Source organism: Fonsecaea monophora (assembly GCF_001642475.1).
Source record: "Fonsecaea monophora strain CBS 269.37 chromosome Unknown Scaff67, whole genome shotgun sequence".
NCBI lineage: Eukaryota > Fungi > Ascomycota > Eurotiomycetes > Chaetothyriales > Herpotrichiellaceae > Fonsecaea > Fonsecaea monophora.
Window position 1 is genome coordinate 141,121 of NW_019173998.1, and position 24,704 is coordinate 165,824.

The 24,704-nt window shown below is 52.8% G+C and overlaps 8 protein-coding genes across 8 annotated transcripts; 5 read left to right on the forward strand and 3 right to left on the reverse strand.

Annotated features, from left to right (window-relative positions):
- Positions 1-1,208: 1,208 nt before the first annotated feature.
- Positions 1,209-3,330, reverse strand: AYO21_08093 (hypothetical protein; the record flags this gene model as incomplete). The annotated part of the gene is made up of 5 exons (XM_022658043.1): positions 1,209-1,893; positions 1,957-2,378; positions 2,502-2,936; positions 3,028-3,165; positions 3,238-3,330. The coding sequence occupies 5 exons, from the start codon at positions 3,328-3,330 to the stop codon at positions 1,209-1,211; spliced, it is 1,773 nt and encodes a 590-aa protein (XP_022509682.1).
- Positions 3,331-3,946: 616 nt separating this feature from the next.
- On the reverse strand, positions 3,947-6,322 carry AYO21_08094 (hypothetical protein; the record flags this gene model as incomplete). Its single annotated transcript, XM_022658044.1, has 3 exons — positions 3,947-5,593; positions 5,645-6,251; positions 6,300-6,322. 3 exons carry the CDS (start codon positions 6,320-6,322, stop codon positions 3,947-3,949), a joined length of 2,277 nt encoding a protein of 758 aa, XP_022509683.1.
- A 3,961-nt stretch (positions 6,323-10,283) lies between these two features.
- AYO21_08095 (hypothetical protein) lies at positions 10,284-12,818 on the forward strand (the record flags this gene model as incomplete). Its single annotated transcript, XM_022658045.1, has 1 exon — positions 10,284-12,818. The coding sequence occupies one exon, from the start codon at positions 10,284-10,286 to the stop codon at positions 12,816-12,818; it is 2,535 nt and encodes an 844-aa protein (XP_022509684.1).
- Positions 12,819-13,470: 652 nt separating this feature from the next.
- Positions 13,471-14,576, forward strand: AYO21_08096 (hypothetical protein; the record flags this gene model as incomplete). The annotated part of the gene is made up of 2 exons (XM_022658046.1): positions 13,471-13,593; positions 13,668-14,576. 2 exons carry the CDS (start codon positions 13,471-13,473, stop codon positions 14,574-14,576), a joined length of 1,032 nt encoding a protein of 343 aa, XP_022509685.1.
- A 199-nt stretch (positions 14,577-14,775) lies between these two features.
- Positions 14,776-15,777, forward strand: AYO21_08097 (hypothetical protein; the record flags this gene model as incomplete). The annotated part of the gene is made up of 2 exons (XM_022658047.1): positions 14,776-14,832; positions 14,905-15,777. The coding sequence occupies 2 exons, from the start codon at positions 14,776-14,778 to the stop codon at positions 15,775-15,777; spliced, it is 930 nt and encodes a 309-aa protein (XP_022509686.1).
- Positions 15,778-16,558: 781 nt separating this feature from the next.
- AYO21_08098 (hypothetical protein) lies at positions 16,559-17,522 on the forward strand (the record flags this gene model as incomplete). The annotated part of the gene is made up of 3 exons (XM_022658048.1): positions 16,559-16,603; positions 16,736-17,071; positions 17,250-17,522. 3 exons carry the CDS (start codon positions 16,559-16,561, stop codon positions 17,520-17,522), a joined length of 654 nt encoding a protein of 217 aa, XP_022509687.1.
- A 1,135-nt stretch (positions 17,523-18,657) lies between these two features.
- AYO21_08099 (hypothetical protein) lies at positions 18,658-19,847 on the forward strand (the record flags this gene model as incomplete). The annotated part of the gene is made up of 4 exons (XM_022658049.1): positions 18,658-18,729; positions 18,917-19,326; positions 19,419-19,577; positions 19,724-19,847. The coding sequence occupies 4 exons, from the start codon at positions 18,658-18,660 to the stop codon at positions 19,845-19,847; spliced, it is 765 nt and encodes a 254-aa protein (XP_022509688.1).
- Positions 19,848-20,747: 900 nt separating this feature from the next.
- On the reverse strand, positions 20,748-23,170 carry AYO21_08100 (hypothetical protein; the record flags this gene model as incomplete). The annotated part of the gene is made up of 3 exons (XM_022658050.1): positions 20,748-20,990; positions 21,040-22,752; positions 22,802-23,170. The coding sequence occupies 3 exons, from the start codon at positions 23,168-23,170 to the stop codon at positions 20,748-20,750; spliced, it is 2,325 nt and encodes a 774-aa protein (XP_022509689.1).
- Between the last annotated feature and the right edge of the window lie 1,534 nt (positions 23,171-24,704).

Consider the following 24,704-nt stretch of genomic DNA (forward strand, 5'->3'; position numbering starts at 1 on the left):
TTTGCCCCGCCGTCCACTGGCTGCAGCACACGAAGTGACCTGGACCTTGGCACGTAACGAGGTAGGTTGGAAGATGATGACGATGCAGATGCAGCAAATGCTTGTGATGGACAAGAGACGTGGAAGAATTCGTTGGATGGAACACGCGGGAGTGCAGCTGGGAGACAGCCTGCCTTTCTATTTTCTCGAGGCCATGGTGAAATCAGTGTGGTTGGAAAGGCACTGGAACCACTGGAACAGTCTGGGTGGGGGGAGCAGTCGGGCGTGGACTCGGCTATCTCAAGCCACACGAGGCTGGATGAACCCTGACCTCCGCACCCGTGTTTCATTATCGATAACAAGGCGCGTTTTAAGTGGTTTGGTGTCTTGGCACTGTTGACAAGGCTGACGCGCTTTTCATGGGCTTGGACTGGAGTATCGTCAATCAAATCTACGCTATTGTCCGCCAGAAAGTTGCAAAATTTTCAGTCTCAATCTACTGTTTGGGAGTCATTGGTAGGAGGAGTGTTGTTTGCATCCTCAAACCCTCGATCGACCCCCATGTGCCGAAATTTGTATGATTTTCTCATCATCATCACCAACTAATGGACCCAGATCGATTATTTCCCCAAGTAGCCAAACACCCTACGAAACACGAGGGTATAATTTTGCTGAAATCCAGGCCGTGCCCGAATCGAGCCCCTCTTTGATCTCGATTTCCAACCAACGCCGCCATGGTTTGATTACTGTGCTCCGAGGCTAGAACTCACTCACAGAATAAATGACACCAGACCTGCAGGTACCCCTCACGTTCAGACGCCACCGAACCGGGTTTCCGATAGTACTCTTGGATGCGATGGCTGGAACATGCAAGTCTTGAGATTCCGTTCGTAAAATACGAGGAGGCAGGCCATTTTGACAACGACCAATAACAGACGAAAGCGATCCACACGATTCCACATTTGGCTGTGATTTAACTCGATCAGGTCTCGGAGCTTCCGCGGACCCATATAAAGTGATGCTTTGATTGGCTATACCAGCCTTCTCTTTTTCCAGGAGCCTTGCGCACAAGAATCTAGAATCACTTCCGTCATCAAAGAGCCGAATATGTTGCACCCTGTTCACCACCTAGGTGGATTATATCAAGTCCATCAGGGACCCCGTCCGAAGCACCCCTGCAGAAACTCCTCTACCGCCCCATTCTCCGACTGTGGTGATTGAGAACCAAGTCAAAGCTTGGCCCTGATTTCTGATGCACTCGATCCAGATTCCTTTGACGCCTGCTCTCTCAAGACACCTTTCAAGAGTTTCCCGCCGGCGTTCCTCGGCAGGGCGTCGATGAACCTCACACCGCCAGTCAAAGCCTTGTACTTGGCCAAATGCTGCATACACCAATCCTTCACGTCCGCCTCGGTTGCACTCTTACCGGGCCTCAGAACCACATAGGCGCGAGGATGTTCGCCGTCCTTGCCGCTGTCGACGGGGCCGCGAGAGGACAATGACGAAGTGGTGGCGTCGTGATAGACCTTGACACCGATGACCGCCGCGTCCACAATGGCCGGGTGCTGTAAGAGGACCTTTTCCAGTTCCGCAGGCGAGACCTGGAATCCTCGCACCTTGATCAGTTCTTTCTTGCGATCGTGGATGTACCATTTCACCGTGGCCAGCGTCTCCTGTGTAGTTTGGGCGGTATTGTTATCTCCGACGTCGACCTGACTCTGACTCGCGTTGTTGTCCTCCGTGACTCTTCCGCAGGAAACGATGTCCCCGGTCTTGAAATACCCCTCTTGGTCAAACGCGTCTCTGTTCGCCGCGGGGTTCTTGTAGTAGCCTCTTGTGACGATCGGGCCTCTCACTAAAAGTTCGCCCTTGGCTCCGATCTCGGTGATGTCGTTTCCTTCCTCATCGACGAGCCTTTGAGAGAATTCGAGTCAGTTACCGCGTATTGACTGCGAAGAAGGGAAGGATGACACTTACTTCACATCCAGGTTCGAGACAAACCGCCCAATACTCCCCGTCGAGTCATTCTCTGGATACCAGAACCTGGACGCCACACATGTCGTCTCGGTCATGCCCCAGACCTGGTTGAAGACGCCGTCCGGGGCCAGATGCTTCTCAAACTCGCCCTGGTGCACTTTGCCCAGGGGCGCGGATCCAGACCTGCACAACTTCACCGACGTGAGGTCGTACCGGGGGAGCAGCGGACTTGCCAGCGCCATGACCACGACCGGTGGACTGATGGACAGCTCGGTGATTTTGAATTCCTGGATCGAGCGCAGAAATTCGTCCATCTCGAACCGCCGCATCACGTACGTCTCGTGGCCCGTTTTGAAAGGCGTCGTGTGGCCGATGGGCACGATGGCGGCGTGGAACATGGGCATGTACAAAAGACGTCGGACCTAGATTAGAGGTTAGCAGGGCTTCATCAACAACACGTCTCTTGCTTGATCCGCTAGAGATGTTTGTATTCACGGAGAGAGCTTTATTCTATCACCATCGGCATGAGATAGATCAACTCTTACCTCCCAGGGAACCACCTCCGGCGCCACGGCAAGAGTATGCTCGGCGATGAGATTGTGATGTGATACCACCGCCGCTTTCGGGAGCCCGGTAGTCCCCGAACTGAACAGAAACGCCGCGGGTGTCGTGCTGCAAATCCCCTCGTTGTCGAAGCGATCCCAGTCTCGCTCCCCATGGCGCAGGAGCTCTGACCACGGCAGGAACCCGCTCGGAACGGCTTGGTCCTTGACGTTGAATATGCGGATATTGAAGTCCGGGATGCCGCAGTCTCCTGCCACGGCTTTTATGCCTCCCAGCAATTCCGGTTCCACCACGACGTACTTTGCGCCCGAGGTCTTGAGGTGGTGCGTCAGTTCGAAGGGCGTGTACGCAGGGTTCGTCCCCACGAAGATGCCCCCGGCGGCGAGGATTCCCAGGAACAGGACCGAGTAATAGATCTAGGTGGTTCCAGTGTCAATGTTCGGAAACAGCTTTAGACAGAGATGGTGGATAACAGGGACGCAAGCTAGAAGGAGATGATCAACTTACATCATTAAAAGAGTGGACACAGACACAGTCCCCCTTGTTTAGTCCCGCCGCTCGGAATCCAGCGGCGAGTTTGCGGACCAAGCCAAGTCCCTGGTTTAGGGATAGTGTTCGCGAGGGGTTCGAGGTGTCGATATAGATCTGTCAAGGTGTGTATATCTTTAGTGCTGGCCTCTCTTCTTCACGACTCTTGTACAGGCTCCAATTGCTTACTGGCTTGTTGGGGTCATAGTCTGCGCCGTCGAAAATCCACGACAGCAGATCTTTCGTTGGGACGCTCAGCTTTTTTTGAGCCAGGAATGGCATGGTGGAAGAGAATTGCTTGCGATGACCTCCGTCTCAAAGGTATAATGAAATCGCCAACTCTGCAGCCCGAATTCGCTCTCTCGTGTGGTTCAAAAGGCCGAACGTCCTCGCAACGGCCACCCTCGGACCCCTCGGACTCCTCCAGGCTTTTGCGGGTCGCTTTTGCTACCGTTGGTATTGTGTTGATGGTCTGGCTCGTCGGGGAGGCCTAGAATATACGAGTATAACCAGCTGTGGAAAGGTCAAAGTGGGATAGCAGTACTTTTGTATCAGTACATATGACAGTTTTGACTTTGGGCAGCCTGTCGTGGACATATGTACCTATGATAGGTATTGTCGTACGCGGCAGTACTAGTATAGCCGTGCCCATCGGAACTGTGATTGTACCTAGGCTAGGAAGGCCGGTTGGTCCTGACAAGGGGTAAGGAGTTGTTCTCCATTTCCACTTGTATGGCGGGGAGGAACACGTCGGAGTCTCAGATAGCAATACCTAGTGGTCATGGCTTCTGCATGTGCCGTTCAGCGGCTATCTACATACAATACATTTTCGGGACATATCAACGCATATAAGGGAATGGTTACTGCCAGGTTCATAGTTTTTTGTCCCGCTCCCGCGTCATGCAAGCCAGTCCATCTCGGTGCCATCCCAGTGTATCATCCCGTCGATGTTTTCGTCAAAGCCGTCAATCCCAATACTGCCAAAGTTCCACTGTCCCGTCGTATCATTGTTGTCGGGATTGAACGCCGCGTCCCACAGATTTTCACCTATGCCAACACCAAAGGCGTGACCGGCGCCAGGATCGATAAGCTCTTGCCAGCTGTTGTCCCCGTCCGTCGCACAAGTACTAAGGTCAGTGTTGTGTATGTCTGCCGAAAGGGCGGTATCGGTCTCTAGGCTTGGGGATTGCGGTGTATTTGCAATCACGGGAACAGGCGGTGGTTTATGCTTCGCCGACGTGGTTTTGTGTGACTCTGTCGATCCAAGTTGAACGTCCAACTCGAAGGCTCGATGTCTCGTTCCATTTCCTGCAAAGAGCCTTCCCCAGTCACCGAGCTGGGGCACAACTATCTTCATCCTGGCGTGGTTGAGCATGGCCTCGACCAGCATTGCCACCAAGTCTGCTGCCACGTACACCCTCTGGAAGGTTTTGAGGGAGACCAACAGGCTATTGACATTGTCTCGTACTCGGACCAGCTCGTCGTCGCGGGCAGGGTCACTTCTTCCGCGATGTGACGCCTCAACTATCGCTTTGATGCGCATAGCGCTCGTGATGATGCTGGGTACCAGCATCGTGATGGCAGTCACGGGGAGGTAGCGTACGAGACCTTTATCATTCAAAAAGGCTGAAATCTGGGCGATCTTGTCCGCAGAATCCGACACTTGGTGTTGGGAGTGGCGGGACTGGTTCTGCGAACGATGCAAGGCGGACACGGCCGTGTAGTAGCACATGTGCAGCATGGCGCGCTGAATCGCCACGCTCGACGGTTTGGTCGAGTCTGCTGTCCTCGTGTCTGGATGCTTTTTTGCAGATTGAATGTCCTCTCGGGCAATGCCGTCACACACTGAACCGGGCGATTCTAGCTGTGTCTTCCAGGAGACAGAACGAGGCAAACTGTCGTACCACTCTTGGAGTGTGAGCTCGAGGGGGGATATAGTAGACTCGGTTGGCGTTGCAGCACTCTGCTCCGAACTCGGGCTGTGGACGGGGAAGAGCATGGTCGGCATCGCCGCCTGAGTAGCCCTGTTTCGAGGCCCAGAAGGTGGTCTGACGGGAGAGTACTGTGAAGACAGGATGGTTCCTATCACTTTGCAGAGTTTCAAGAAGGAGATGAAGATCTCGGCCAACTCAGCCTGCGTAGTCTGGTCGTAACAAGAGAGGTGAAGGAGGCGGTGCGAGCACGCCTCTGAGTTCAAAAAAGCCAAAGGCCTGTCAATCTCCATGTCCTCCACCGTCGGCAGAGCCACGTTGAAATCCTCTGGCTGGATCCGCAACGGACGGCTCAAGTATAGGCACGTTACCCGGTCTCTCATGAAACAGCACCACCACAGACGTCGCCGCAGACTTTTCTTCTGGGGCGGCAGTGGCAGCGGCTCAGGGTCTTGGTTCAGCCCGATGGTCTGGGCAATTGAAATCGCAATGTTGACCCAATACCAGGTTTGTTTGTGGATTTCTTGTGTTTGTCTGTCGGACCAAAAACTCATGAGCAACACGGACTGGATGATGGTGATGCTGTCGTGTTCAAAGTCGGCATCGTACAGGAGCTAGTCGTGTGAGCTGAATGTCCAGTCCAGAAGGGCCCAAGGGGGGTATACTTTTGCTTTTTCGAAGAATGCCCTTCGAGCCATCTTCAGATTGACGTAACCTGCTTCTCTGACGAGGGCCTCCTCGACGAACGGCACCGCCGCAAACATTACGCAGTGAAACAATAACAAGCTGAGCCTTGGTGCAGCACCATGGCTGCCATTTCCATCAACCACAGTCAAGAGCTCCGTGGGGTCGAGCAAAGGCATAAAGGGGTGAATATATTCGAAGTAACATCGAATAGTTTCGTTCCGAAGCCTCTCGTGGGGCAGATCGAGAGCACCCTTGCTTCTGAGATACGCCATGTCAATATCTGTAAAACTCTTGGGGAACGACTGGAAGAGTGATTGTAAATCTGGTGGAGGGATGTCTTCCGGGGATTGAATGGGTGGGGGAGATAGTTGCTGAAGTCTGTCCAGACTCGGTGGCACGTCCCCCAAAGATGTCATTGAATGCAGAACCGCCATGGCATTGGTAGAAATGTTAGTGGAGGGTCGGACGCCGTCTGTGATTCTGTCAAGGTTGGTATAGAAGACGTCCTCACTGCGATCAATAGGCCTGGCGACGGCATTCTCACCCCGAGATCTGCCCAGTCCGATATACCAGTCTTTGTGTTTCCTGTACCGACGTTTAGTAGCGGTCTGTGTATTCGACTTGATCGCTTACCTGCCGCGACGGCACCGAGCCATGAGGCACGGTGTCTCATCGATCTCACAGTTGCGGCACGGAGAACCACGGACAGTCACATCGCAACGGACCTTACGTGCGCGGCAGTTTTCACAGGCCTTTCCAGCTCGACGTTGACGAACAGGCTTGTGTAACGACATGGCCGGTCCCGGATCTTTCTGGGAGGAAGAGATCATTGTAGACGAGTCTCACCACAGCATACACAGCAGCTTTCTGAAGCGAAGGACCCGAGACGACCACAGTGAGCAAACATACAGGACGTTGGGTGCAGGCGCACCCGCCGTCCCCACATAGTTCTGTCAGTGGTTCGCTCCCCACAATCTCCAGCGCCCGGGGGTTTTGTATAGCCGATAACCGACGACCCTGGCTCCGGGGGACAAAAGAGCCATGGCCAGACTGCAAGTATATCCCTTGCTCCGGTACGCAAGTCAGGCCTAGGAACTGGAGAACAATTGCATGGATTGGCCTGTCTATCCCTGTGGCCTGTCTCAGGCCGCGTGTTTTTGCTGATATACAATTAGGAGTGGCATTAGACGAGCTCTCCTGAATCGTGCTACCAACATCCACCGCCTGTTGCCTCGAGGTTCAACAGTGCCTCGAGGTTTAACGGGACGCCTCACTTCGATAGCCTCTGCGGAACTACCATGACGTCTTTTACACTAACCGAAGGCATCGTTCGTTATATCGAGAAGTAATGGCCAGATTCAACCTGGGCTACGGGGTCGACCGACCTTCCTGTTTGCTACCAAATTCTTATCGGTTTTATACAGATTGTACTGCACATCAAAAGCTTTATATTGCAAAAGATCCTTCTACTGTCATTTCTGGAGTGAAACGAAGCTCCATGTCATAGAGATAGATCAACAACAACACACAAAGGCTCTGGAGTGCCTTTGAGGGCTCTCGGCTATACCTGGTAAGAGTAGTAGCCCATTGGACTGCTGACGGACTCCTTGAAAATCTCTATTGATCAGAGGGGGCTTGCGAGGGAGGATTCCAAGTGTGCAACAGGCGGTGGGAGTCGGTAGCACGATTCAGGAGAGCTCGTCTAGTGCCACTCCTAATTGTATATCAGCAAAAACACGCGGCCTGAGACAGGCCGCAGGGATAGACAGGCCAATCCATGCAATTGTTCTCCAGTCTTCCTAGGCATAAAAATTGTGAGAAGGTTGGCGGTGGGTGGTGATGGTTGGGCTGTCGAACCCTGGTGGTGCGCCCTGGTGCCCTGATGCCTAATGGGGTCGACAAAAGGTTTTTCCGTGTAACTTTCGAATATTTGAGCCAAAAAACATCCAAAAAAAAAAATGTTTAAACGATTGGAGAAGCAGGGAATCGAACCCTGAACCTTTTCCACTTCGCCTATCTAGGCTCAGTGCTAAGGAAACGTCATACCACTAGACCACTGTAGTGTTGTTAGATTTTGTTGTTTGCGGGTGTTGTTGAAGTACTCACCATCCCCAAGTGTTGTGATTGTTGGAGGGAAATCTGAGACTCTAATAAATGAAGGAAAGATTAGATAATGGGCTCAGTCTTGCCTGAGTCCCCGGGGTGGCCGCCGAGAGGATCTCTACCAATTACCGTTCCACAGTGGACGCTTTGAAGCGAGCTGAAACTTCAACCAACAAGAACCAATGAGCTTATTGGGCACTAACAGAACAGCATTTTCACAATTTCCTCATGTTCAAGTCTCTCTGCAATTCTGTTCTACACTGGCCTTCTCAGCCTACAAATATATGTCGTCGGGGGTATCAAGCATTCCTCAGATAGATGTCCATTTCTGATCTTTGCCATCCCCCATTTCGCAACCGATCTACTGCTTGGCAGAATGGGAATTCTCCGCAGGTAAGGATGATGACAGTTCGACGGCCCCCTAAGTTGAAATCTGCTGCCTCTTTGCAGTATCGTGCAACCATTCAGCTCACTCGGCACTTTCAACTCGCTTCATTTTACCTTTTTGCTCTCTTGTCTTGTAAAACCTGCCTTCTTGCTCGGTCCCATAAGGATCGAATCTTTTGCAGTGTTGCCAAGTGGTCCGTCTGACCAGTCACGCCAGTCCAAGAGCCGATCGCAAGACCTGCGGGGCTATAGTCCCCAATCTCACCATAGTCCAAACTAACCATCTACTAACCTATTATGGTTGAACCTAGTCTGATAGTAGACTAGTGTCTACACGTGATCGCAAAGTTGAATCAGTGGAACTCGCCATGTGGAGCAGCGCGGCTCTGACCAATCAACTAGCAAGTTTGTGAGTAGGGCTGTTGATTAGTAAGGTCGATAGTCCTAGCAACATCTGAGGCTACGAGAGAGACTCATAGCCCCAAGAGACTCGAGTGGTTGGGACTAACAATTCGACATCACTGAGTCCATGCAACATGAGGAGGAGCAGAGCTCTCCTCCTGTTTCTATTGTGTCCCTTATGGTTGTTACCTCTTCGAGAGAGAATTTCCAACCTTGTCCTTCAGAGCGTTGCCGGGGGCCAATCGCTTGGGTACTCATGTAATTGAGCCTCAGATTTCAGACGAGTGGACTCTTCGATGCTACCGAGTCCCATCCTCTAATATTTCACGCTGATCCAAATCCAGTGTGCGATTTACCAGCAGAGAAGGACCAGCCACAGAGGAACGGGATCCAAGTCTGTCTCCTTTTCGGCAGAATCAATTCAGAATAACAGTAATCGGTACATAGCAGGACGAATCGCCCACTACTGAGATATTCCAGCCAGATTCCACTGTTATGATATAGCTGCCCACATGCTGCAGAGATGACAGTAACCATTGTTAGTCGAAGTTGATTGAGGACTTGAGAGTCGATCATGGCTGTTCAGAGTGGGTTCGGAAGCTCAAGCTATAAGCATAAAAAAAAGGTTAGTCTTGGCTCTGGGGTAGCCGCTACGCACACCCTTGTCCGAACCACGTTTTCCATCCTTTCACTTCACCACTGCTTCCGATTGTTGTTTATCAACTACATTGTACAATGGTATATTAATCATGCTTGGTCATGAAATACCTCCGGAGGGTCCTCCCTCAGCATGGCGCTTGGAACGAACCCCCAGGCAATTGGCGAAACCAACATGGCCTCTCGTAACGCCGAATACCTGCGTTGATTTGTTTATTTTGTCCCTTGACACGGAGTTTTTGATAAACCTCTGGCACGTCACAAGTCTTCATTGTGTGAATAAGCCTCTGCGCCAAGTATCACACTCAATTTGGCGAATCAAGTCTCGATCATTAAGCTAGCTCCAACGCTTCACAATCTTCGCTGATCAAACTAAGCACAATCTCTCTTTCTCGCTTCCTGCATAATCCTTAAAGGTTGCTTAGTGAATTCCTTGCGTGTCAACAGTCCTTCTCTATCTTTTCAGGCCTCTGAGTCTTTATCATTCAACCTAATTTACTCCACCTGGATTGATGCTTAAGTCACGACTCAGTCATATTCTTCAACTGAGAGCGGCTATCTGCCGTGTTCAGGTCACTCTTGACGATAAAAAGGCCAGTGCAACGCCAATATTCAATTCGGTTCACTACCTCACTTTCCTCTCAATTCAGCTGTTTGGCCAGACGTGGAGGTCGAACAATCTGACGAAAAGTGAGCCTTCAAGCGCCTTTACTACACCTTTGCGACAATCATTTTGACCTCACCTTGCACTCATTTTGCCATCAGATAACGGCGCAACGTGGCTCTGTCCCTCACCTCAGTACATGCACCTCAACTGACTTGAAATCTTTCAGGTCCGGTGAAAATTTAGGTGAGTTCTTTGTCACTAATGTCCTACGGTGATTTGGCATCCCTCTGATCTTGACATCCAGGTCTCTTTACCCAGATACACTCATTCAGACGACTACACATATCTTCATTGCCATTCAGACTGTTGAAGAGTTGCCGCTCCCAGCGTCGATCATCAGTTCCCGAATTCAATCTCCGCAGTTGAAACCTCTTCGGGCAACACTTCCCACCTGCGGCAAGATGCCTGAGCCTTTACAAACTTGGGCGCCGTTCTTCAACAAATATATTGATCCTGATCACCGCTGCTGTCTCGAACGTGAGGATGTCCCTGATTATCTGGAGAAGGCAAAAGAGTCCTTTAAAAGTTGGGATGAATACGTCGCTTTGCTCGGGTCTGGTGCGCTTATCGAGTCAGCTCTTGCCGACAGAGAGAAGAATCGAGAATTCGAAACGCCCATAAAGCTCCTACAGCACAAAGAAGGAAACAAAACCCGAACCATCTGTCTGTTCAAGGTCCCAAGGAGATGTCAAGAGAATTTCAGAGCGGGAGACAAGGCATCTGCTCACCTGACTAAGCACTCTTCCCTACCGATCATAGTCGATAATTCGTCAGACAGTCGCACAGACCCATCATATCTCCATGCCGACAATCGAAAACGCCCACGCGGACCCTGGGTCATCAACATCCTACCACCTGTTGCAACTGGCCCTCCAGAAGTGGCTTGGGCTACAATTGAACGCCGCCAGGACGCCAATAAAGATGGATATCACGATTCAAACTCCTATCCTGTCACTTCATTTTCAAGGATTAATTCCATACGACAGGGCCGTGGGATGCGGGCCGCAATATGGGGTCTACTTGACGAGGCGACTATCTGCGCCAAGGTCATTCCGGAGGACCGCCACAGCATATTTGTCTATGTTATCAGAGCATTGGCCGACCTGAGGACGAAGGTAGCGCGCTCGGAAGATGGTGGTATTTCAAAGCTACTAGTTGCAACTTGTCCAGATGACATTACTCGACTCAATATTTTTGAGTCCCTCAGTGACCCTTCTCTTTCACACGAGGACGGGATGTTTCTCAATGAGAGCCAAAAGGAAGCAATCCGATTCGGGCATGATGCTCCTGCTGGGCTCGTCCTCTGCCACGGCGGGCCTGGGACGGGCAAGACCCATTTCATCATCCAGGCTGTCAGGCCATTTCTTCTCGACAATGCGAAAGAGCACCGTGTGCTGCTCACAGCAGCATCAAACGCGAGTGCCGATTCACTTGCAAAAGCTCTGGACGGAGGACTTAGGCGGGCGATCCATACAAGGGAGCGCCTGGGTAGGCGATATGTAATCCGCCTGCACAGCATCAAGACAGAGAAGTCCGTGGCCTTCAGAGACGCGAAATTGGCAAGAGAAGCAAGTTTGGCTGCCAAAAAGACCGAACCTCCCACCAGTGAGCCTTCCCCACAGCCTTCGGTGTCGGGACAGGCCGCGACAGTTCTCGCCCATTGCGAGGCGTACATGGAACGCAAGTACGAAGGTGTCAGCGACGAGCGGGTGAATGTCATTGAGCTTTCTGCAGGCGAGAGGATGCTCGAGATCGCCGGAATACGTGGGGAGAGCCCGCTCTGTGATGCAGGCCGGTTCACGGAATTCGCAGACCTGTATACGCGATTCACCAACGGTGATCTGTTCAGCTCCGTGGACTGGACAGATCTTGATCTGAGACTGGACGAGCTTCTTGCCCATACAATCAGTCACGCTTCGGTCATTTGTGCAACCGTTGGCGGAGCTGCGGACGACTTTTGCAGCACCAACTACGCGGAAGCTGAGCTAATTGTCGTTGATGAAGCTGCTCGAGTGCCTGAATACCAGATGTGGCCTTTATTCGCCTTCTATCCCAAGGCTGTTGGCAAGATCCTGGTTGGAGATCCCAACCAGCTGGGTCCTATGATCAAAGGAGACGATACGAAGGACAGCGCAAAGTTGATTATAAACCCTTTCCAAGACCAGCTGGAAATGTCACTTCAACAGCGTCTTCAGTCCGCAGGTTTCAAGTCGGCCTTCTTCAATGTGCAATATCGAGCCGTCGAGAAGATTGCCCAGATTTACAGCAATGTCTGCTACGGTGGTCTTTTGCAACATGGTCGAACGTCGAAACTGGAAGACGATCAACTTGCCAAAGACATCATCGAACATAACCGAGAAACGTATGGCATTCCCGAACCTGTGGTTTTCTACGACATACAAGACGCTACACAAGGACGGAACTACCACCTGTCGAGATTCTGTAAGGAATACGTCATATTGGTGCTCAAAATTCTGCAGAATCTGTTCGATGCGGGCTTCGGAAAGCCTGGGAAGCCCTGCTCTATCGCCATTCTGACGCCGTATATTGAGCAGAAGAGATTGCTCAAGATATCAAAATCCCAAATGGAAAAGCAGTATCCGGCTGCCAAAGACGTCGTCCTGCAGACCGTCGACAGCGTGCAAGGCATGGAGTACGACGTGGTTATCGTGGACCCTACTGTCGTGCGTAGCCCCGGGTTTCTCAACGAGAATCGACTGAATGTTATGTTCTCCCGCGCCAGATATGGCCTCTACGTCGTTGGCGATTACAGAGCCTGGCTGGCGATGTGGAGAGACGATTCGCGCCCACTGAGGAAATTTGCGGCGGAGTTCAAGCCCGCCTATCGGGTGAGATGGAACAGGCAAAACAAGGATCAAACTTTGTCTTCGCCTTTTTTCGACGAGGATATGCTTGCAGGCTACGAGTCAGACTAGTTGCATGGTCTGATCATGTTGAGGAAAACAATGGATGAAAAAAAAAGATATGGATCACTCTACCCGCAGAGCATATGGGAGTAACTCAGTCAAGGGGTTACAATCCACTTGACGGTGCTATTCACGGCAGCAGGGTACGAGGACCACTTCAAGGATATGCAGGAGGCGGATGTGGATATTGAGGACAAGGCTTGCTTGTATCAGTATGATTGTGATGAGATTGGATATGGACATGCTCGTCTTGGATCGGTTGACATAGACGGTGGGAATTGGAGTGCAATCCACATGATACAACCTACCTCTTCAGAATCCTGTGAACAAGGAACAACTGTTCCTACAGTGACTCTCAGCCTCGTGTCATTTGCGCCTCGCAGCCTTGCACGTGGCAAGGAAGTCCGTGATTGGTTCATAGCCTTGAGTATTCAAATGACAGTCTGTTATACACACTGTTTCTTTTCTTGGCACTCTTAGCCTGATCCCAATATCGGAGCATTTGCTTGTTGGTCTTTCATCCAGAACCTCCCCGATCACACAATCAAACAGGGGCCAGCAACATCTTCGGGGCAGAACTCGGAAGGTTCAAACCTTGGACTGTCCCTGACATGGGACCCTTCTCTGCCACTAATGATGCAGACGTTTCATCCCCTTAGCGATGGCAAAGGTAATGGCCGTTCTGCCTGCGACCGTTGTCGGCGCCACAAGCTCCGGTGCGATCGCTCTTCAGACTCGGCACATTGTCGCCGGTGCTCGAAAGCCAATGTTGCCTGTGTCACTGGTGCCGCTCTCAAGTCAGGACGCCCATCCTTGAGGCGACAACCTTCGGACCTTTTGGAGGGGTGGTCTCTACAGGAGACGCTCCACACACCTACGGACGTCACCGACGCAGATTCTGGCATTGGTCAAGAGATGCAGATACCACTAGCACCAATTTCCGTCGATGGCCTCGGAAACGGGTGGCCAGACGCTATGCAGCAGGATATGGAGGCATTACAAACATTCCAGACTCTCCCCGACAATGGCCAGCCGGTCTATTCCCACATTAACCCTTCGGGTGACAGTCTTGAGAGGCTAGGCAACCTGCAAAAGGAGATCCTCGTTGATATGGATCTTGCAAAGACATGCAAAACGGCTGCCGATTGCGCCCAGCTATCCCTACCTACCGAGTTGGCGTACAATTCTTCCTTCCTGGTTGGTCGAATGCTTGAGCATTCAAAGACTCTCCTCGGCATCATGGATTCGTTTGATTCGATCTTGCCAGCGTCCTCTTGTCCTTCAAACCCTGACCACTTTCCGGCCACACAGACCTGTACTGGGAGCTTACACTGCGACGTTCCAACAACGTTCTCTCTTTTTTCATGCTACGTTTGTCTCATCCGCATCTACCGTACTATCTTCTCCTGCATTCACGACTCGATGCCTGTTCTGTTATCATTACAACAACCCCTGCCTCAGCTGTTTCCTGGCATCAACTTGGCAGGCTTCAGCCTCGAATCGCGCCTCGATCTGCAAGTCCAGATCCTTGTTCAGGTGAGCGAAGATATGCTTGCGAAGCTCGAAGCCAAGCTTGGTGTCTCAGAGGGGGCCACCGCGGGCCAAGGAGTCTCGGAGACGACAGGATCCGCCAACATGCTCCGCATGATGTTGCAGGAAGAGGCCATGGAGGAGCCTCCGCTGCATGAACCCCGGGGGCCTTGCGAGCCCCTAAGGACCATCCTTAGCGATCTGAAGCGAATGATCAATGTCAACAACGCAAAGTGAAATCGACTGTGCAGGCTGAGACGTTCGGAGGGTTTGCGTCCTTTTCGGGCGGATTTGAGGGAGCCTCACCCAAACGTTCCGATTCGACTCCACACTCGCTCCGAGAAGCAATAAAACAGTTGCTACGCCCATGATGCTCGGTGTCGAATCTATACAGCATCTACCTCCTTCCAGCACCTCAATCACTCAATCTGACACCATGACACCGTCTCCTCCGGATCACCAAGGTCTCTCTGCCATGTGGTGGAGTGCTCGGGTAAGATGGTACCTCCCAGACGCAACAGCCTTGCGCAGGCCACTCGAAAGCAAGCGACTGACCAAACTCTAGAACCCGCCGGAGAACCCTCACTCTTCCTTCAGAGGCAAAACCGTCCTCATCACTGGTGCAAACGCCGGCTTGGGCCTCGAAGCGGCAGTCAAGTTTGCCGCACTGGGTGCCTCGCGTCTCATTCTCGGCGTCAGATCAATACAGCGTGGCGAAGAGGCCCGAGATCAGATCTGCCGACGATCGGGTTATAAGAATACAGATATCCAGCTATATCAGCTCGATATGACCACCTTTGGGTCGGTCAAATCTTTTGCCAAACACGTGTGCGCGGACGAATCCCGAGTCGACGTCGCTGTTCTCAATGCAGGCATGGCAGCGCCGTCTTATCGGCGCTCTCCGGAAGGGTTTGAGATGTCTTTGCAGGTCAATACTCTGTCGACCGCTCTGCTTGCGGTGCTACTCTATCCCAAGCTTCGAGAGTCCGCAGAGAGGTCCGGCGAACCATCCCACCTGGAGTTTGTGGGCAGTGTCGGGCACCGCATGGTCAAGCCTGACGCATTCGATGCGGCGCTGGAGAGCGGCTCGAGAGTGCTAGACCTCGTCAACGACAAGACATACTTTGACGTCGAACAGCAATACTGCACGACCAAGCTCTTACTGATGTATGTCATGGATGGACTGGTCGCGGCAGCAGCGCATTCCTCGTCCGGAGGCCACAAAGACCCAGCCGTCATCATCACGACATGCTGCCCAAACCTGTGTCGCACAACTCTCGGCCGCGACTTTTCTTTCCTTCTCAAACTCCCGACCCACCTTTTCCAAATGGTCTTTGCCCGGTCGGCTGAAGAAGGGAGCAGGATTCTCGTCAGTGGAACGACTTTGGGAGAGGATGCGAACGGGCAGTTCTGGAGTCACGACGTCTTTGACAAGTAAGTTGCCTTGCCTTGCCTTGCCATCTTGACCTACTACTCCTCTTTTGGTAGGGAATGTTTGAAAAGTGTGGTGGAGAGCTGACTTGGCTGGCGATACAGAAGAGGCGAGCTGGCGACAGGACCAAAGGGAGAGGCTTTGCGGAAGAAAGTCTGGCTTGAGATCGTGCAGGTTGTGAGGGAGCACGTTCCGCAGAGCGAGAATTATCTCCTTCGTTGTTGAGCCTGTGGTAGCAGACACAGGAAGGGCATAGAAAAGCGTTTGTGGCAGGCTACAATCCACGGAGAGGGTTCTTTTAAGCCAATATAGCCTGTTGCCATCTACTTGTTCGGGTGGACTTTGCATTCACAATCTCCTTTCCATCCTCCACGTTCTACTTCGCGATTATTACTTTTGTATTTTTGTCTATTCGGAAAGACCACACGGAGCAGAGGCCGATGATCAGCGGACGGAAACCCTCCGGCCAGTCAAATGCCAATAACAAGCCAGCGCCCACATTGACCTAATATGTACTGTACCACGCAACTCTCAGGTTTCGTGCCGCAAAAGCCGAGCTTTGGGGAAAGCTTACTCGTACTTGTAACTGATACCGAGTGCGAGGTAATTACGTACCACAAGTCTCGCCTTTACTTTTGCGGTCAACAATTATAAGCCGCTTCGCTTTGGCGTGGTACGTCGGTCGACAGAGACCTCTTACGAAAGATTCGTTCAGCAGAGGGCCAGGACGGGATACATAGGACAGGAGAGACCGGGACAACGGGGACAGCCATAACCATCCATAGCCATGGCTGCCAGCCTGCAACGACTACGTGCCTTTACCACCTGCGACGTGAGTTTCTTCCACCTTTCATTCCGTCTTTTGTCCTTTTCAGAACCAGTCAAACCATCCCTCCACCCTTCCAGGATATTCTGTCATCGTTCCGTGAGTTTACTGATGTGGACGGGGGGGAGGGCCCACTAGATCGGCGACGCGCTGGTGAAGCTGAAATACCCGTTTGGGGGATTCCTCGACGGGATCAAGATGTTTTCGCCCACCGATGCCACGACGACCGTCTTCGGTCCGGCCGTCACCGTCAAGATGGTCGAGTCGACACAGAAAGCGGCACCGAGCCCCCCGCGCCACTTTGTCGACTGCAACGAGCCCGGCAAGATCATGTACATCCAGCAGCCCCGGGGCGCGTACTCGGCGTGCTGGGGCGGGCTGATGTCGACGCGGGCCAGGCACATGGGCGCCGCGGGGGTTGTTATCGATGGACGGATGCGTGATGTGCGAGAGCACCGCGAGCTGGGGTTTCCAGTATGTTTCCCCCGGTTCTTTCTCTTCCACGGGCGGATCGGGTACTGGATACCGGATCCTGAACACCTTTCCTTGAATTCCAGCACTATCACTGTCACTGTCCATTGATCGTCACCGTCACCGTGACACCAGCAGTGGCACCAAGCTAACCCGCCGTCCCTGGGCTTCTCTCATCCAGGTCTTCGCCCGAACCACCTCCATCCTCGGCTCGCACACCTTCACGCGCGCCTCCGAGATCAACGTCCCGCTCCAGTTCCACGACGACCTGTGGATCCACCCAGGCGACATCCTGGCCGGGGATGTTGACGGGGTGGTCGTCGTGCCGCCGTCGTTGGTGGAGCAGGTCGTCGCGCTGTGTCGGGAGCGGGCCGAGATTGACGAGAAGACGTTTGCGGCGTTGAGGGCGGGCGAGGAGATGGGGCCGACGATCAAGAGGCTGCGGAAGGAGTGAGTGCGCGCGCGCGCGAGAGAGAGAGAGGGAGGGAGTTGGAACTGTGTCTATCTGTACTAGAAGACTAGTACCATAGAAAACAATGAGAACATTACAGTATCTACCCGGACTCGGTACATGACGTTTATAACGTATGCACCATGATGTACGTATGTACGTACACATACCTAGTAGGACTTGATGTGTTTTCGGGGGTTTCTGAGTGGTCTCGTCGCCTCATCTCGTCATCCCCTTGGACACTCACTAGGTACACGACAGTACTTACTCAATGGCCGTTTACCTTTACAGTACCTGTCCCATACCAAGTACTTGTTGTACTCGGCAATTAACAGTACGAGTCGCTAGAAGTCCTCGGAGTTGGCCTTTAGGTCTCCTATTATTATTATTATTTCGACATTCATCAACTCCAATACCGTAGACTCGTAGAGACGCTACGAAATCCTAGCCCCAGATACATATCGTCCCAGAGGACCGAATTACTCGGTAGTGAGTAGCGAGGAGCGAGGAAGCGAATCATCTACCCTCGTACTCGGCACTGTTCGGCGATTTTCATTCTCCGTCCCAATGGGCCCTGCCAGTCAAAGCACAATCAAAGGAATCGGGCACCGGTATGAGGCCCGAGGTATGAGGAGACAGAATATCTCGAACAGATGGTCAAACGACTTGACTCACTCTCCGCTTAAAGAGATTACAGTGGTCAAAAAAAGTGTCCCCAGTGGCAGAGGCGACTCAGATGGCGACGGTGACGGCGATATCAATGCTTCCTTGCCGAGGCAAATCCCCAAAGTGGTCCCTGGCACGAGTGGATACTGTACTCGGTACATACCCGATGCTTTCCCTCGTCCCTCGTACTCGCATAGTAATCAAGAGTATTACACCTCTCGAGAAAGTGATCAGATCAGATCAAGTAGGATCATTATTACTGAGAAAAAGAAAAAAGAAGTGAGTGTATCACATCCTCGAGCCCAACGGAACGACAACCGAGATTGTCTCGTCTCGTCTCCCTCATTCAGATCCGACGACATAAAGTGAAAGGAAGCCTTGTGAATTCCTCGAGCAGAAACCCTGCGTAGAAAGGGAAAGGACGAAAAACGAAATAAATCTCGCCTCGACTCAATCCAACTCTCAACTCAATATGGCGTCCGAGAACAAGCCCTTTGCGTTGCTGGCCCTGATACACCCCAAGAGCACCGAGAACAGGGATAAGGTAAACTAGACTCACCTTTTCTTTTTGTATCTTCTGGTTTGAGGCAGTGGAGGAGCATGGCGAGGAAGAGTGCCCTATTCGATCAGTCTGAAAATTCCATCGGATACACCCTACACCCTCTCAGCCAAGCGAACAAATACCCCTACACACCTCTCAGAGATACTAACTTCTCCCCCCTCTGGGATAGGCCCTCCAACTCAACGCCGGCCTGACACCCTTCTTCCGCCGCCCCAGCACGCAATGCACGACACGCACCATCTTCACGCCGGCGACGCGCCCCAAGGCGAACATGGGCATGGTCCCCGCGGCCGAGAAGGACACCATGTTCGGGGTCGTCGAGATCTGGACGTCGCGCGCCGCTCTCGACAAGGTCAAGACGACCCCCGCGCCCGAGTACCGCGAGTACCACACGACCGTGGCGCGCGAGGGCCTGTACGACGTCCAGAAGGACATGGATATCTCCGAGTGGACACCGGTCGCTGGGTTCGTGGCGCGCAAGAATGAGAAAGAGTCGCCCAAGGCCAGCATCGTCATGCTGGCCAAGTTTGTGTGCAAGGACAGTGAGGCCAGCAAGGCCGGGCTGATTGACGTGCTCGGGTACGCTTCGATCCTGCTTCCCCCCTTGTAGATTTCTTCTCTACCATTTCAAATACCCACCGGAGCCATCACTGACGCACCACTCCCGCCAGAAAATTTTGCGACTGGGTCGAAGCCAACGAGTTCGGCACCTTGACATACTGCGTCATGACGAACAACAACGCCCCGGACCAAGTCCTCATGGTCGAGCGGTACAAGGACCTCGCATCGCTGGGCGTGCACGGCAAGACGGCCGAGTTTCGAGCCATGGCGTGAGTCAAGTCCCCCCAGTCCCCCTTTTTTTGCGCTCTTCTTCCACCTGATATCTCGCACTATATGTCCATGATGGATACATGGTCACTCTCTCCAACTGATATGCCGCCACGTATTTAACTAACGCGACATCCCCACCCCACAGGAGAGGAACAGGTCGCTTCATGCAAGTCAAGAAGACGCTGCTGAGCGAGTGGGAAGAGCGGGACGGGTCTTTTGTCTCGAACCAGCCTGGTGGCGCGGGCGTCGGAGGACAGGCGAAGCTATAGTCGCCAGGTAGGCAGGCTGGCAGGCGTCAGGATGTGACGTGTGAGTTCGAAGGTCGGAAAAAATAGATCCCAGGTCAGCCACTGGTCTTGGGTCTGTTGGATGGGAGACGAGGGATGAGGGAGGCGTATTCATGTGCGCGTGGACCGTGTACTTGATCGTGCCGAGTAAATATGGACATATGCTGTGTGTGTGCTTGCTTGTGTATTTTGTTTCGAGTCACATCAAGTATGATGTGAGGTGGCTGTGCAGAGAAACACTGCATCGACGAGGGTAGACAAGTTCCAGACAGACAGACTGCTCGGTTGTGTTGAAGCGGTGAAGATGTTCTTCTGGTGTGCTCTCGAGTCTGCAACTCGACCCTCAACCAAATGCAATCACAACCACTACAATGCAAGCACCAAGATGACAAGACGAGTGTATTTACAACGAACTGCATACATCTACAGTATTCGCTACTAGGTACTGGTAAGTCTGCTAAATCCCCCCTCCATCTCATGGGACCATCTTATCCATGTTTTTCTCATAGCTTAAACACCTTTGCCCTATTATACCGTCATTATGGTGTATCAGATAGGCATGCACATCCACCCCTGGTGCACCTAATACCCAGGTCCTCCTGACAATCCTCAGATTGTTGCTGGTCCGTCCGGACATCCAAACCCGCCGCGAGCAATAAGCGCCTCCTTCCGTCATATGTCGAAAACGCCAGGACTGCCGTGTATGTCTATGTTGGAGGTTTCCCCCATTGTATGTACAAAAGTCCAGGCCTGGCTGCTGCCACCGAAATGCCTGGTGGATGTGTGTAGCTCCGCTTCAATGAATCCAGTTTTGGACTGTCGCAAACTCATGGCGACAATCATGGACATGCTCGTTGCATCATTAAATTTTTGCTGTTTGATTCAATAGAAAAATGCCGCCACAAACACCAACGCGGTAAACGCGGTGGTGACGGAGTATTCAAGTTCGAAAAAGACTGTTTGCGGGGCAAATGCAATCTTCTTCGCTTCTGGTGTCGGGTGTGCGACGTTGGTCTTTGGGTCGCGCACCAAGAGTTCCTCTCGATCCGGGCAATTGGGAGGGTCGCACGCGTAGGTGAAGGGGATCCAAAAGGACGAGCATACGATCAACCACGCCAATGGGGGCTGTGTCACGGTCAGTACATGTTTGGCAGAGAGCAGGAGACAAACTTACCCAGAATGCGTGGGTCAAGAGACCGACAAGTTTGCCCCTTGTGGTGTGCTGGGTCAGGAACGTCCGATAGGATGATAGGGTCACCGCCACGAGGACAAAGTACACGTAGGCCACATGGAAGCCGGCGAGGTAGTTGACGCAGATTGTCCAGATTCGTCGCCACATTGGAGCTCGTAGTTTGGGGTCTCGCTCGTTCAACGCCGACTTGATCGAACCGGTAGCTTTGAAAGCTTGCCTTTGTCCACCGAGCCAGGTCGGAAGGACAAATGATCGGATGATGGTGAGGGAGATGTATGGAGCCATCCAGAGCTGGTACCGGCTGCCTCTCTGCCCCGTGGCATATCCCGCTGGGATGAAAAGGACAAACTCGCAAAGTCGGTTGAATACCATGTTGGCAAAACAAGCGCGGATCAACCACCGAAGTTGGGTGTCGTTTGCGTATGCCACAAGAGGCTTGTTGGCGATCAGGACAATCGGCATGGCAAAGATGGAGAGGGTCAGGAAGATGTTGAACAAGCTGAGGAAGGCGTAGATGAAGCTGGACGACCGCTGCGCAAAAGTCATGTGCTTGACCTTGTCGCCCCAGAGGCAGAACCGCAGCTTGAAGGCAGTATCCACCGTGCCGATTGCCCACCGCGTACGTTGCTTGAGATGACCGCCATAGTCTTCTGGCACAGTACCGAATTGCAGCGCCTCGTGAACAAATGCCGTCTTCCAGCCAGAACCCAGCAGCAGGGTACTCGTTGCGACATCTTCAGCCAGCGATCCGCAGGGGAAATTGCCAATCTGGGCTAGAGCGACAGTTCGAGCAACATATCCAGACCCGGTGCACCATGCCACACCCAATGCGTCCTTGACCGGTTCCGAGACGTGGACGAAGAAGTCCAGACTTTGGCAAAGGGGATCGTCTCTGGGGACATTGTAAAAGAGCTGCGGGGGGCAGGCGAGACCCATTTTGTCGTCGATCAACAGATGGGGGAGCACGGCTCTGAGCCATTGTTGTTCAGGTATCATATCGGCGTCCAAGGCGGCCATGAATTCCGAGGAACCGCCGGGCAAGCTCTGCACCGCGTCCAGTCCGTAGTTCAGGTTGCCAGCCTTGAAATGGTGAGGAACACCGGGGAACTTTGGACGCCGCATGTAATAGACGTTGGGAAATGTCTCTCGCATCTCTTCCAGCACGTTCTTGAGCGGGTCTGATTTGCCATCGTCGAGGAGGATGACGCGGAATCGGTCTTGAGGATAGTCCAGGTCACAAGCTGCACGAACCGTGTCGAGAACTAGATCGTCGTCCTCACCACAGCACGTGATAAACACGTCGACCGTGGGGACATCGTTGCCGACGAGCCTCAGCTTTGGCCTGTGGCGTTTCTTCAAGATGAACAGGGACCACAGAGTCTGCATGAAAATCGGCACCGCAATGGAGATTTCGATGGCCACAAAGACCCAGGCCAGAGGGAACGGGGCGGCGTAGTGATGCTGGGCGTCGATGATAAAGGCAATACGCAGACCGAAATAGAACCAATACAGAGAGAGCGAAATCAGGCAGAGAAGTGGTGCTATCCAGCGGAAAAGCCATCTCTTCTTGCCCGACAGGAACTCTTTGTCGTCTCTCGAATGGAGCTGGGCGATTGATCCTTCCTTGACCCAATCTTTCTTGAAGAAAGTCGAGGGGGCGTCGGGAACCAGGGGTTTTAATGTTTCTTGACTTCGCTATAGACGGTCAGTGGGTCTGATTTCTGTAAAAGAGGCTCGGACTTACGAAAGGTGACGGTACCGGATAAGGAGATGAGCTACGCGTCTGCGACTCTGACCAGGTCGAGCCTGCGCTGGGAGCAAACGACGGATATCCGCCATTCGGTGGTTCCAACGTACTGTCCGCAATGCTCTCGGTCATGAGATCTGAGAGGGTTCTGTTGTGGAGGTCTGATAAACCCGGTCTCCGCGCCAGCGTGGGCTGTTCGATGGACGCGCTTTCTCTATATCTCCCATATACCGGATGAACCGTTGTAGGCTTTTCAATGAATGACTCTTGAGACTCTCGTAGCGTGGACTGCATCGATACCGTCGACAACTCGGTCATGGGTGGTTGTTCGGATCTCCTTCGATCCCCTTTACGTAGAGGAGGCATTGTGGTGTAAAACGAGGGTGGTGTAGGAGAGAGAGGGAGGATACAAGGGTGAAGCTTTGAGCAGGTTGTGGCCCGGAATGCGTGATGTCGTGTCACTGAATGAGCGTCTTCATCATCCGCTTCCCCAGGACGTGATCTTGCTGGCCCCTTGGATGTATTAAGCGTGGGTAGGAGGAATAACGAATGTATGAGCGAGGGTATTCAACCTGAGTTGGAACCTCCAACGACTGTCTGACTTGTGATTATACAAAAACGAGGGATAGGTAGGGAGGATCGAGACGGACTACACGAGAAGAGTGAAGGGTGAGTGGCAGAGTTTGACAGACGATAAACTGGGTTTGGTCCAGGAAGAGGCGTTGGTCTGTTTTCTGCGCTACAATCCAAGTAGGTGTACATCTTAACGACCTTATCATGTCATAGTGGAGTGGTTGGGGCCCGCAAGTGGGAAGCAGTAGCAGATCACCACCGTGACATTGCCGATGGGCCAGTGCAGCGCACAGAACCCGGAAAGGCTGGGGAGGGGGCCGACGATGTGATTGTTATTGGGGAAAGACCAGGGTTACGGAGAACAGATGGAGCCCAAGAGCTTCTAACAAGGCTTTTTTGACGATGATAACGGGGGCGGTACGGATTAGCGAGGGCCTTGCCTGCGAGGATACGAGGGACTCGTGCCTGAACGGAGTCGCTAAGAATCTTGACAACCTTTGTTCCGGGGGCGCGCGCTGGGCAAACAAGGCAAGGCAATTTGGGAAAAACATGCAAATTGGCAAGCCGCGAGTCCAAGTGACGAGGCTAGCAGCAGGGGCCAGGGGTGCGTGAAGATGAAAAACAAGACCAACCACACGCGGCCAAAAGCACGCCTAAACAAGCGAGAGTGGGCTGGGGCGCGCTAAAACTTGATCTGGCCTAGAGGGATTTCCGGAGGGTGGGCCACATACGCCACTGGTGCGTCGGGGTGCCACTGGTCCGCCAAGGGCTTGCAAATCTCCTGGCCGGTGCTCCCCCTGTCACCCCTCCCGCGCTCCCCCAATGGCCACAAACCAGCTGCCTCAACCCCTTCAATCCCCCCAAATTCTCAGTCTGGCGACGCCGACAGGTACGGCAGAGACACCCAGCTAGGCCACTTGTCTAGGTTGTGTCTTGCGGATAACAGAAGATTTGCTGAAACGGGCTCCATCCGACGGGCCAATTGTGGTCGAACCATTTTCTTTTTTAAATCTTGCCCGAGACTGAAACAAAATTATCACTCGCCACATTGTTTCCCATCATACAAACCACCACGAGCCGGCGCCTGTCCTTGTCGCCAGAAGCTGCATTATTTGCATCTGTATCAGCTGCACTGCCCGGATCGATCCAGCTGATTCTCCGGCTTCTGCTGCACTGGGAAACCGGGAAGCACGCGTCTCTTCACCCTCGCAGTTTTCCTCACAGCGCAGTTCCCCCCCAACCATCGAATCCTTCACCCCATCCATCCATCGGCGTCATCGCTCTTCTTTCCTCTTAACTATCAAGTCAAGGCATTCTCCGTCTCGAA